This window comes from Periplaneta americana, chromosome 16 (genome assembly GCF_040183065.1).
Source record: "Periplaneta americana isolate PAMFEO1 chromosome 16, P.americana_PAMFEO1_priV1, whole genome shotgun sequence".
NCBI lineage: Eukaryota > Metazoa > Arthropoda > Insecta > Blattodea > Blattidae > Periplaneta > Periplaneta americana.
Genome location: NC_091132.1, coordinates 101,331,518 through 101,345,797, shown reverse-complemented (window position 1 = coordinate 101,345,797; position 14,280 = coordinate 101,331,518). Strand labels below are relative to the sequence as shown.

The 14,280-nt window shown below is 39.8% G+C and overlaps 1 protein-coding gene across 3 annotated transcripts in view; it reads left to right on the top strand.

Moving 5' to 3' along the window:
* The window catches only part of LOC138690980 (calpain-B-like), a 173,285-nt gene that overhangs the window by 93,708 nt on the left and 65,297 nt on the right, over positions 1-14,280 (top strand). For all 3 annotated transcript variants that reach the window (XM_069812598.1, XM_069812596.1, XM_069812597.1), the window contains exons 8-9: positions 671-924; positions 13,427-13,590. In XM_069812598.1, coding sequence (XP_069668699.1) covers positions 671-924; positions 13,427-13,590 — 418 coding nt within the window. The remainder of the gene's footprint in view (positions 1-670; positions 925-13,426; positions 13,591-14,280) is intronic.

Here is a 14,280-nt window from a genome sequence, read left to right as displayed (position 1 = left end):
TGACTTTGCAATAAATAATTCCCTTATTCTGTCATTTTCTGTACAAGACAATAATATTTTCGAAACTGACATGTATCCCTCTCAAAGATTATAATCCAGTTCCTTAATCTCCAATGAATTCACATATAGAATAATTTTCTGTACATATTGTGTTTAATTCCATTTAATAAAATTTTAGTATTCTGTGTGTAAACATTAATATTTGTATTTAGTATTATGAATTTAATATTAGCACATCTTGTTTTTAATAAAGTAATCTCCAAGTTTCTGATGACCACTATGCTATACACACCTGTTCTTGCCTAGAGTTGACTTTTATATTGTATTCTTCTTGTTCTCAAAAGATTTTAATTTCTCAGTAATCACTTTATAATTGTAATCTTGCCATGCCAAATTTAGGTTTAATATTGGAAAAGCTTTAAATTAAATCTTTTTGTTACTAAGCATATTAACGAGAACATGCTGTGAGCAACGGACAACTGTCTTATATGCCTACGTAAAGTATTCAGGAAATTGAAAATGTACTTAATTAATAAATTGTTTATGTGTGTTTTTATATAGGTATAGGTTTATTTAAACAATTCTTTAATAAAAAAATAGCCCTTTCGTGAAAATCACCGGATAAATGTACAAATATGTACTTTAGTAATTATATACTTCTTACCACCAGGTCCAAGGAATGGAAACTTGTCACAGATGAAGAGAAGAAAAATGAAGATCTAACTTTTGATAATGACGGCGAATTCTGGATGTCGTTCAAAGATTTTTCGGAAAGATTTACAAATATTGAGATCTGTAGTTTGAGTCCTGATGCTATGGTTGAAGGAATGGCACTACGAGGTGGTCAACACATGTGGAAAATGAGTATGTTTGAAGGAGACTGGGTCAAGAATGTTACTGCAGGAGGTTGCTCAAATAACCTAGGTAAATAAGTGTCTTTTACCTTGTTCATAAATAGAATTGAGGATATATATATAGTTAGTATTCAGTTTAACTTGTCTCCCGTTAATAAAGCTGTGAACTTGAGGTTATCGTAACTGCTGAATATGAAAAGAATCTATTGCATCAATTAAATTATTTTGTGGTAGACTCAATGCAATTTTGATATTATCTCGGATATTTTCTCACACGCTATTAACATATAACTCTTCCTCAACTTCGTCGGAACTTGCTAATATGGCAAACCTATTTGAAATTTCGACCTGATAATTTTGCTTAGTTTCCTCGTCCTTTAATTTCGGAATATTGAATCTTCTAATATTAACTTGTTGCTCTACTCGCTTGGGTACTGATAGTCTTTCTCTTAGTTCTCCAATTACCAAATAATGGTCAGAATTACAGTCTGCCCCCCTGAAAGTTCGAGTGTCTACTATACTAGTGTGTCTTCTTTTATCTATCAAGATGTGATCTATCTGGTTATGTGTCAATCCATCTGGAGAAGTCCAAGTATATTTATGTATATCCTTATGGGGGAATGTTGTACTTTTGACAATTAAATTTTTTGATCTGGCAAAGTTGACTAACCTAATTCCATTATCATTACTAGTTACGTGTAGGCTCTCTTTTCCAATAGTCGGTTTAAAAATATCCTCCCATCCCACTTTAGCATTGAAATCTCCCAATTAAATTTTCATGTGATATCTAGGTAACTTAGCTAAAGTATGTTCCAATTCCTCATAGAAGCTATCCTTTATATGGTCGTCTTTCTCTTCTGTAGGGGCGTGAGCATTTATAAATACGATATCGCACCATCTACCCTTAAGTACTAAATACGATAACCTATCGCTGATAAATTCGACCTTTTTTACTGCTTTTATGAATAAAGAATCCTGTTCCTAATTGGTGACTATCGTTTCCTTCCCCATAATACAACAAGTAATCTCCTCATACAAAATGAATATGTGATGTATTAACTGTTAGCAGTTGTCACAAACTGATGTTGAATATGGCCACAAAGTCATTTAAATATGCGCTCCTGCATACATGACTTGTATCGTCTCAAATGCAGGTAGTAAGGCTGTAAAAGCATTACGAGAGGGGTTCGGCCAGCGCCGTGGATCATGTCCCGGCATAGTTCAGATGGAAAGAGCGCTCAGCGCGCAGAGCTGAGAGGTCCTGGGTTCGATTCCCGGTGCCGGTACGAATTTTTTTCGTATTAAATAGTAATAATACATATTGGCTACTTCATAGTAACCGTGTAGTATTCAATGAGGTAGGCGAGACCTCATACAAAATGAATATGTGATGTATTAACTGTTATACTAAAAGCCAGGTTATGAATAGACTAAACAGGAAGTAGTTTGGAGGGCGAGAGGAAAGTGCGGGTTAGAGGGGTAGCGTGTGCAGTGATGACACGTTGAGTGTGGGGGGCGGTGGAGGGGAGAACGAGAACGGAGCTTTTCATTGGACCTCGCGTGAAAATGTCGTCTGTTAACGAAAATCTGGCAACGGAATCACGGAGACAGTGTAGCCAGTTCATTCGCAGTACCACGTGCATTACGAGTCGAATTTCGTACCAGCGTCATTAGCTCGTGCTTTCTTAAAAACAGTAATTTTAATTACTAATATTGTTGATAATGTTATCGAGAACTATATACAGTAGTTATTTTAAACATATCGGTGACAAACGCTGAACACGCTTTGAATCTCGCGCCACTGTGTGGCAACAGAGCTCAGAAAGAGAGCAACAGAATGTTGCTTCCGGTTTAGTCGGTTCATAACCTGGCTTTTAGTATAGCAGTTGTCACAAACTGATGTTGAATATGGCCACAAAGTCATTTAAATATGCGCTCCTGCATACATGACTTGTATCGTCTCAAATGCAGGAAGAAAGGCGTAAAAGCATTACGAGAGGAGTTCGGCTGGCGCCGTGGATCGTGTCCCGGCATAGCTCAGTTGGAAAGAGCGCTCAGCGCGCAGAGCTGAGAGGTCCTGGGTTCGATTCCCGGTGCCGGTGCGAATTATTCTCGTATTAAATAGTAATAAGTAATCTCCTATTTGTGTTACGCCGTTCCCATCTAACCTAACTTCCTGTGTTCCCACACAAAGTCTATTCTATATCTAGCTAGTTCTTTTGCTACTAATGTTACCCCTCCTGTTATATATAGACTTCTAACATTCCAAGTATCAAATCTCAGAACCTTATTCCTTTGCTGTGGTCGTGCCAGAGATTCAGTCCCATTCCGAGGCTTATTTGAAGGTTTCGTAACAAGCTGTTTTTTACGCGAAGTCGAAATTTCGATAGAAAATCTGAAAAAGTACAAGTCTCCAGGTATCGATCAAATTCCAGCAGAATTAATACAAGAGGGTGGAAGCGCATTATCTAACGAAATTTATAAGCTTGTACTTGCTATTTGGGAAAAGGAAATTGTACTAGAGCAATGGAAGGAGTCCATAATCGTACCTATCTTTAAGAAGTGGGACAAGACTAATTGTAGTAACTTTCGAGGAATATCACTTTTGTTGACGTCGTACAAAATTTTGTCCAATATTCTTTTGAGAAGATTAACTCCATATGTAGATGAAATTATTGGGGATCATCAGTGTGGTTTTAGGCGTAATAGATCAACTATTGACCAGATATTTTGTATTCGACAGATAATGGAGAAAAAATGGGAGTATAAGGGTACAGTACATCAGTTATTCATAGATTTCAAAAAGGCATATGACTCGGTTAACAGAGAAGTTTCATATGATATTCTTATTGAATTTGGTATTCCCAAGAAACTAGTTCGATTGATTAAAATTTGTCTCAGTGAAACATACAGCAGAGTTTAAGGTCACTTTCTGTCAGATGTGTTTCCAATTCACTGTGGGCTAAAGCAAGGAGATGCACTATCACCTTTACTTTTTAACTTTGCTCTAGACTATGCCATTAGGAAAGTCCAGGATAACAGAGAGGGTTTGGAATTGAACGGGTTACATCAGCTGCTTGTCTATGCGGATGACGTGAATATGTTAGGAGAAAATCCACAAACGATTAGGACAAACACGGGAATTTTACTTGAAGCAAGTAAAGCGATCGGTTTGGAAGTAAATCCCGAAAAGACAAAGTATATGATTATGTCTCGTACGAGAATATTGTACGAAATGGAAATATAAAATTTGGAAATTTCTCCTTCGAAGAGGTGGAAAAATTCAAATACCTGGCAGCAACAGTAACAAATGTAAATGATACTCGGGAGGAAATTAAACACAGAATAAATATGGGAAATGCCTGTTATTCTTCGGTTGAGGAGCTTTTATGATCCAGTCTGCTGTCAAAAAATCTGAAAGTTAGAATTTATAAAACAGTTATATTACCGGTTGTTCTGTATGGTTGTGAGACTTCGACTCTCAGTCTGAGAGAGGAACATAGGTTAAGGGTGTTTGAGAATAAGATGCTTAGGAAAATATTTGGGGCTAAAAGGGATGAAGTTACAGGAGAATGGAGAAAGTCACACAACGGAGAACTGCACGCTTTGTATTCTTCACCTGACATAATTAGGAACATTAAATCTAGACGTTTGAGATGGACAGGGCATGTAGCACGTATGGGCGAATCCAGAAATGCATATAGAGTGTTAGTTGGGAGACCGGAGGGAAAAAGACCTTTAGGGAGGCCAAGATGTAGATGAAATATAATATTAAAATGGATTTGAGGGAGGTGGGATATGATGATAGAGAATGGATTAATTTTGCACAGGATAGGGACCAATGGCGGGCTTGTGTGAGGGCGGCAATTCACCTCCGGGTTCATTAAAAGCTAGTAAGTAACACCGTCACTAGAATTGTTGTCTTGGAATTCAGTTAAAGAAAGAAGACTCCTAAACTTCCTCTTATTAATATTGAAAATCATTCATACCTCCACACCCTCTTATCTAGCATCTCGTTTTGTTTACCTTTCACTACCTCGAACCCAGAACATGTACCTTCTCTCTATTCCTCTACACAGAACATTGTTCTACTTATCATCTTTCAACATACCGTATCGATTTCACGGCTCTGGAATTCTCTACCTATGTTAGAGACTGTCGGACAATATAAAAATTGAAATTTAAATTAAAGAATCACATTCTAGTTCATGGAATTGCTTGTTGAACACTGGTCAGGTTGAGCAACTTCGGATTAACCCATGCCATATAATAAATATTGTAACTATGGTGTTGTAAAATTGGCAAATAATATGTAATATAATAATAATAATAATAATAATAATAATAATAATAATAATAATAATAATTAGTATTATTATTATTATTATTATTAGTTAGCACTTTCTTCATTGATATCTTTGTTTTCTTGTATTATGTCGATGAGAGCTTATATAGTGTTCTTTTGACCCTGTTGACACTCTATAGGGCTTTAATATAATTTGTATATTTTCATCAGTGTTTGTATTTTTTGTATTTATGTGTGCTATCTGGTAGGATGGAAGAGAAGGCCTTATGGCCTCTATCCTGTCAGATTAAATAAATAAATAAGTAAATAAATAAAGAAATAAAATAAATCATTGTTCCAGATTATAATAAAAATGCAGTATCTATCCGTTTCATTATTGAATTTAAAAGTTTCCGTTCTTCAGTGCAAGACAACACGAGCACTTAAAGACAATATTCACTTCTTAAAATTTACAATAGCTATGAACACGCATATCATTGCGCACTGTTTCGATCGCTGTTGAATTCCTCTGTTGAAGGCGACAGTTTCCTTTTATAGTACTCATACTTGCAGGCTTATAATTTTATATTGCTCTGCTGAAGAATTGTTTAGGCTTGTAAATTAAATTAATCTGCAGTGTATAGTGTTTTGGTATAGTTCCACTGCTTACTAAGTATTATATATTCTTTTGTATAGCTCAACTACTTATTTGTATTGAACATTCCTGTAGAGCCATCAGCGTAGCTCAGTCGACAGACGCAATTGCCTGTTGATACGGAGCTGCACTCGGGCTTGGATTAGATTCCCGTTTCGTTGATTACCTGGTAGGATTTTTACCAAGGTTCTTCCCAACCATAAGGCCAATGTCAGGTAATCTATAGCGAAATCTCGGCCTCACCTAATCTCACCAAAAATCGTGTAACGCTTGACTTGTTCCACATCTTAAAGCTTCGATGCTGAAGTAAGATCTAAGGAATACAATAAATGAAAATGAAAAAACAAAAAACAAAATTTAAGAGCTGTCAATTCATTATGAAAAGTGAATCTGATACAACATTAGTACAAATTAATTTTATTTCCTAGAATATATATATATATATATATATATATATATATATATATATATATATATATATACAATAATAAATAAATACAAGGGTAAATGAATAAATAAGTAAGTAAATAAATATTACCTTAATCTTCCCAACAAGGCATAAAATAATATTTGTTTAGTCAAAAATACTGTGACGTGAACTTTTGTGACATGATTTCTTGGTTTCTCGTCATAACAAGAGATGATACTGTTTTCTGCTTTTCACTAAATTGGCGGAGCAGTGTATGACTTCTAGCTCGTTGATTCCAAAAAATATTATACCTTATACAAAGCATAAGCAGTTGTGCCAATTTAATAACCTATAATACATAAATTACCTCCCAGTAGATTAATTCCCTACTGGCTTGCAATGATCTCAGCGATAAATTTTGTGAAGTAAAAGTGATTATATTGTAAAAAAAAACTATATGTGACAGAAATTAGGATAAAACGTGAGCTCATAACACATATTAGTTATCAATCATCAAAACATCATACACTATTTATTATTATTATTATTATTATTATTATTATTATTATTATTATTATTATACCGGTCGAGGTGGGTTTTGCCAAGTTGATGACCGGGGGATGCAATGTGGCTCTCGTGCTTTTCTTTTCGGACATTAATCGCCTTATCACCACCCAGCCCCTTTCATTCACTCATCTTTTTCATCGCTATATTTCTCCTCGCCGGCCACCATTGCATGCGGAACGCCCACCACATCATCACAGCCATGTTCACCTCTCCATCCCCGCTGTATTGTTCTTGCCACGTCCGCCTACATGACGGGATTTGTTAATGCCTGGTAAGGCTACATTATTCTTCCTCTTCTAGTTCATTATATTCATTCTTAGGTTAAGGTTCTTAGGCTTATAACTCCCGTCTCACCAGCGGGGATCTTTCCTATCGCCGTGGTCCTGTCCCATGGTTTCGAGCGCGACTTCCAACTTGTGCGGCCCGACAGGGTGCCCAGCAACGAAGCAATAGTGGACCCTTCATACTGCCCCTATATGCAAGTTTAGGTGCCGAGCCCGGAGCAGACGTCAAGTACACTCACGTAGAGCCCCAATGGGGGCCCGGGGCGATTTAGACGTCCCGGTGACCGACTCTGCTCACTGGGGCGAATATACCGCCCCGACGTGTTACCGCTGACTTATGAGTGTCGCAGTGTAATCAACCACAAGTCCCCTGAAGCTGCGTGCTGTCTCGGATTGCTCCGGCCTTGGTGGGTGGGTCGGAGGTATCCGAATAGTGCGGTGGTGTGTAGTGTAGACTGGAGAGCCACGGGCTGTTATTCCCGTGGTAGGGGCATAAAGCTGCGACACGCCTCTGGTGTAAGACTTGCCATTAGGTGTGTAATGACCAGTTTGAAGGGTAACTTGCGTGAAGTGGGTTGCTTGGGATCGGACTGTGGGGGGTCCCCACGGCTGGCACAGACCGAGAAGAATTTTAGGTGTCTTTTTCTTCCGCCCCCCCCCCGGTGGCAGGCTGACGCCGACGGCTCCGTAGGAGGGGGGCCAGTTCAAAATGTCCTCGCGCTCCTCTTCTCCTCCCTCAGAAAAAATAATAAGAAACAGAAGACAGGAATAGATACCACTGGTGGTCATATTATGACGAAAATTACTATGGAATTGGACCCTGAGAAACTAACTGTCAAAGTGCCGCCTCCGAAGTTTATCGGTATCACCTTGGACGGAACAGAAAAGACAATGAAGCATATTACTCCCTTGTACGTGAGACGCGCACTCGACGGACTCGTTGGGAAGGTCAAAAATGCAACTCGCCTACGCAACGGTAGTCTCCTCGTCGAGACAATATCTCCAAAAACAGAGTGAGACGCTGTTGAAAGCCAAGTTGCTAGGGTCTTACCCTATTAAAGTCGAACGTCACTCCTCGCTGAACACCACGCGGAGAGTAGTGCATACGGATTCTCTGGACGGTATGTCTGATGAAGAGATCCAACTAGAACTGGCGGAGTAGTCTGTGTCCAAGGCTTACCGTTTATTACGTAAGCGGGACGGACAGACTGTTCCCCTCAGCTCTGTCTTTTTGACCTTTGAAAAGCCTGTCGTACCAGAATACATCCTTGTCGGATACGAGCGTGTCCCAGTTCGTGCGTATGTGCCGAATCCAATGCGGTGCTTTAGGTGCCAACGGTTCGGACATACGCAAAAACATTGCACTAACGATATCGTATGTGCAAAGTGCGGTGGTGCTGACCACGGGGATTGCCCAAGTGCCGGCGCCGAGCACTGTGTGAATTGTTCTGGGGACCACGCCTCCAATTCTAAAAATTGCCCGAAGTATGTGGTAGAGAAGGATATTCAAGAGCTCCGAGTCCGGGAAAATATTACGTTTTTCTCGGCGCGTAAGCGTATTTTAGATCAACAGAAAAAGGCGACGGAAAAATCCTATGCAGCGTTATTGAAAAAAGCAACAGAGGGGATTGACGCTTTTACACAAATGCCACCTGTTCCAAATATACCTGGGAAGCGAATTGAGATCGCTACCCAGACGTATGTGGAAGTTGCCACACAGACTGCTGAGTCAGACGACTCGTGTGGCCTTCATATCAGGCCTTATGTTCCAAAAAAGATCACTGACGTGGCGACAGAAAAAGATTCAAGGCCTGGTAGATCGCCGCGACGTCACACTCCTTGTTCGGGTGACGGGTCGAGATCACGGTCTCGATCCCGCCGTCGATCAAGGTCACGATCAGGTGTGCGACAATCTGGGAGTGAGTCGCCACGGTCGAAGGCTAAGCAGTCGCAATCAAAGGCACCAATTCATAGAAAAGATAAGCAGAGAAGATCCCCTGTGAAGCCACCAACATAATTTAGCTCCCCATTATGACTGATATTGTACAGTGGAATGTGAACGGTGTGCGCAGCAGATGCACAGAACTACAACAATTGATCTATCATGAGAACCCTGCTATTTTATGTCTTCAGGAGACACACCTCCGGCCTGAAAACTCCCTGAGTATCTCGGGATACTACGTTCACCGGTACGATCGCCTTGCCGGTATTCGTGCCAATGAAGGTTGTGCTCTCCTACTCAGCCAAAGTATCTTTTCCTCTGTTATCAACATTAACAGTCCACACCAATGCATAGCCGCTAGAGTAACTTTACCTTCCATACAGTTCTCAATAGTCTCTGTATATATGCCCCCAGACACACCTTCTCAGTACAGGAAATTGAAGACATTCTCTCGCAGGTACCTGCTCCATATCTGGTAGTGGGAATTTCAATGCATCCCACCACTCATGGGGCTCAAATTCCGATGACGACAAAGGAAATAAAATAGCAGAGGTATGTACCCGTCTAAATCTTGTTACCCTGAATTCAGGGGAAGCAACACACCTCTCCTTGGCTTATGGTACATACTCCATGATATCTCCATTTGTAGCCCAGTTTTGTCCACGCATTTCGAATGGTCTGTGATTCACGACCTACATGGTAGTGACCACTATCCCATTCGAATGCGAATGTCCACTTTACGTCCTGCGGAATCTCGCTCTCCAAACTGGGTTATTAAAAAGGCGGACTGGGTCGGATTTTCGGAGTCCATATCATACGATGATAACCGACAAGAAAATGTGGACTCCTTAGTGGAACATTTCTCAAATGTCGTTATAAAGTCTGCGGAATTATCTATCCCCTGGTCGTCCTCCAGGCCAAAACGCTTCTCCGTCCCCTGGTGGACGGATGCCTGCAGAGATGCAATCCGAGACCGCAGACGTGCCTTACGCCATCCGACCAAGAAAATTTTGTCCACTTTAAACGTCTTCGAGCCAAAGCTCGTCGGAGTATATGCGATGCTAAGAAGACGTCCTGGACAAACTACGTCAATTCTATGAAAAAGAACGTCCCATCTAACATCGTATGGGACAAAGTCCGTCGGATAATGGGGAAACGTAACTCTGCAATTCCGGCAATTTTAAGTAATGGAGTAACGATCACCAGTCCTATAACATTCCAGAAACAATCGCCAGCTCGTTTGCACAGATAAGCAACTCAAATAATTATGATCCGGAATTTCTGAAAATCAAAGATGCTCCGGAAATGCGAAACCTGAACTTCATATCTGATAACACAGAACATTACAATACACCGTTCACATCCGAGGAGCAGGAGGCGGCACTAGACACATCCCCTGACACCTCCCCTAGCCCTGATAACATCCATAACCGCATGCTTCGCCATTTTCCGCCAGCCGGAAAATTCTTTTTTTTTTTTTTTTTTTTTTTTTTTTTTTTTGCGATATACAATAGAATCTGGACAGAGGGTGTATTTCGATCTCATTGGCGTTCCGCCATTGTAATCCCTGTCCAGAAACCGGGAAAGGATCCTTCTTTACCTGGCAGTTATAGGCCAATTTCTCTGACCAGCTGCGTATGCAAGGTTATGGGAAGGATGATAAGTAAACGCCTTACGTGGGTACTCGAATCGGAAAACCGATTATCTACTATCCAATGTGGTTTTCGTAAGCACAGATCAGCCGCAGACCATCTTGTTCGGCTGGAGACCGCCATTAGAGATGCTTTCCTCAAGAAGGAACATCTTGTGGCGGTCTTCTTTGATCTAGAGAAAGCTTACGATACCACATGGCGGTATGGCATTCTGCAAACTCCGCATGATTGGGGACTTCGTGGCAGTCTCCCAACGTTTGTTGCAAAGTTCATGGCAGAGCGGTATTCCCGGGTTCGAGTAGGTACCACACTTTCTAATGAACATTTTCAAGAAAACAGCGTTCCGCAGGGGTCTGTATTAAGCGTTTTTCTTTTCTGCATTGCGATCAATGGCATTGCCCATTGTGTAGGTGACCGAGTATCTTCTCTGTTGTACGTTGATGACTTCACTTTATATTACAGTTCCCGATACCTTCCATCCATCGGTCGACAGTTGCAACTGGTTATCAACGTGCTATAAGAGTGGTCTGTTCGCAATGGTTTTAGATTCTCCACTCAAAAGACGCAGTGTGTGCACTTCTACAACCATCGTGGATTCCATCCACATCGTGACCTGCGTCTTAATGGAGTGGAATTGCAGTATACAGACACGGCGAGGTTTTTTGGGTCTTATCTTTGATTATAAATTAACGTGGGAGGCGCATACACGTGATCTGAGAAGGCGTTGCGAAAAATCGTTAAATATTTTACGCCTATTGTCAGGGGTTCGCTGGGGTGCAGACCGCATAGTGCTTTTACGTCTTTATCGTGCTCTTATCCGGTCAAAGCTGGATTATGGGTGTCTTATCTATGGCTCAGCAAGTAAATCCAAGTTACGTCTCTTAGACACTATTCATCATCATGGGATACGACTCGCAACAGGGGCCTTCCGAACGAGTCGGATAGAGAGCCTGTATTGCGAAGAGGGGGAATCATCAGTGTATCGGCGAAGTAATTTGTTGTTGTGCTCGTATGCTGTTAAGCTTCGCTCACAGCCCGAGCACAATTCTTACGGCTCCTTTTACCATCTGTCTATTTACGGCCGATACAGTGAAAATCCACGGAGACTTCATCCAGGAGATGTGCGGTTTCGTGCTGTCCGAGCTCGACATCCGCTTGCCAACAGTTCGCGCACTGGAGTACATCACCACTCCACCACGGACTATGCGACGTCCCATGTTTGACGTAAGTCTGAGCTGATGTTTTAAAAATTTTACACCAGCTTTTGTTTATAGACTTCGTTTTAGTGAACTTTTATCACAGTATCCAAATTATTCTTTAGTTTTTACTGACGGAGCCCGAGTAAATGATTGTGTTGGTTGTTCCTTTGTTGCAAATGGACAGATTTTAAAATATAAATTGAGCCAGTACACCAGTGTTTTTACCGCAGAATCATATGCTTTTTATAGAGTTTTATTGTTTTAAATTAGGCAACCCCGGGGCAGATTCCTTATCTGCTCCGACTCTCTAAGCGCCATTGAGTCCCTGCAGTGTCTGAATTCTGATGATCCGCTTGTGTTGAGAACCCAGAAACTTTTCCACACTCTTCTAACCTGTCACTATGAGATTGGAGTAGTGTGGACTCCGGGTCATATTGGCATTCCTGGAAACGAGGCAGTGGATGCTGCAGCAAGGGACGGTGCTATAAATGGATCTGAGGTGTATTGGCGTGAGAGGTGGCAAGATAGTAAAAATTATTTTAAACATACGTTATGGTGGCAATGGGAAGGCTAATGGTCTGCACAAGAGGGAAATAAATTACGAAGAATAAAGAATACTTTCGCGTTTGGGATTCGTCCTCAAGAGCGTCATGACACAAAGAAGTTTTATTCACCCGGTTGAGGAATGGCCACTGTCATCTGATGCATGGCCATCTCCTACGTGACGAGCCTCAGCCGGAGTGTGATCTATGCCATGTTTCACTGACCGTGGAACACTTTTTACTACATTGTAGAAAATACGACCGTGCCCGTCGGCAGTACTGAATTCGGCCAACTCTATGTGATGCTCTTGGAAATGATTTTAATTGTACAAGTGCAGTTCTGAGATTTTTATCGAATACAGGACTTGACAAGGTGATGTAGTTTTTTATGACCCGTTTTACTTATCCTCCAGACTCTTTACATCTGGAGGTTACATTTTTAGTATATGATTTTAACAAATTAGACATTCGGACCTTTTACATCCGTGCATTTTAAAAATGCTCCAGACAATTTATTTCTGGTGGCATTTGTTTTATTGTTTCTTTTTAAATACTACTTAGGATCTGAGAACTTCTCACTTTTATGGTTTTTATGCTTCACCTTGTTGAAACTGCATTTGTTTGCCTCGTTTTAACCGTGACAACGTTTTTTTAGTTCTTTTAAGCATTCTGGTTATTGTGTTATGTTCGTGTTTAGTGAATGATTTTAGATAAGGGCGCAAATAGCCATAGTAGCTGACGCGCCCTTTTTAAATCCCACCAATTAAACTAATCTAAACTATTATTATTATTATTATTATTACTATTATTATTATTATTATTATTATTATTATCTGGTATAAAGTGATTTCATAATGACAGTATGTTATACATTATAACATATATTGAAGGAGCTTAATATCCACTGATATACTGTTAATTAAATAAAGCTTTTGAAAATGTAACACTTATTAATCTACGGCAAGCAAGCTATCATAGTTATTCCGCAGTTCACAAAAATGTTCGAATTTAATATAATTTAAATGTATTTTTTATAGATACTTTTTCCTGTAATCCTCAATACCTTGTGGCATTAGTGGATCCTGATGAAGGGGACACAGATAACAAGTGTACTCTTATCGTTGCTCTTATGCAAAAGAATCGCCGAAAACAGAGGAAGATGGGAAAACAGACGCTTACCATTGGATTTGAAATTTATCATGTAAGTGAGACGTATTCATTAAAGCTTTTAAATTAAACGTTAATAATTTATTTTCAAATATATAAGGAAGAAAAAAACATTGACTAACAATAGATTTGTCCATTCGTCTATATTTTTTTTTTCATATCGATTGCATTTAACCTGCCAACTAAATATAAAACGGAAGATTTATGCATATTCTTCCCATCTTTTTCCTTTCCTCGCACAATACGAACTGATACCGATTTAGTGGACGTATCTCAAACAATCATGTGTTATGCTCACTCGGGAAGGGAAAATTTCAGTCATTCTTTGCCAGTCAGTAATGTTGAGAATATCTATCTACCTTCTACGCTTTGGTTCATCTCAATTAACATGAATATATTTTCGAAATAATTTCTTTACATGTAACTTAATTGCGTTATATGATATGTTTGTATTGTTCAAAGATTCTAGCACACTTTTAATAAGTGTATCAGCTTTCTCATTATTTTCGATTGGATAATACCCTGGTACCTATTGAAATGTTACGGTTCTGTTTAGTTCTGGCAGTTTTACATGGGTGTTTGACCTTATCCAGTCTATACTGACATGAAACTTTACATGAAACATATTGAGAAAATGACAGCTTTGTCAAAATATTTTATCTAAAAACTCAGATTCCCTTCACTTTTATATTGCTTTCCACTACTCTTACGCATTTCTACAGAA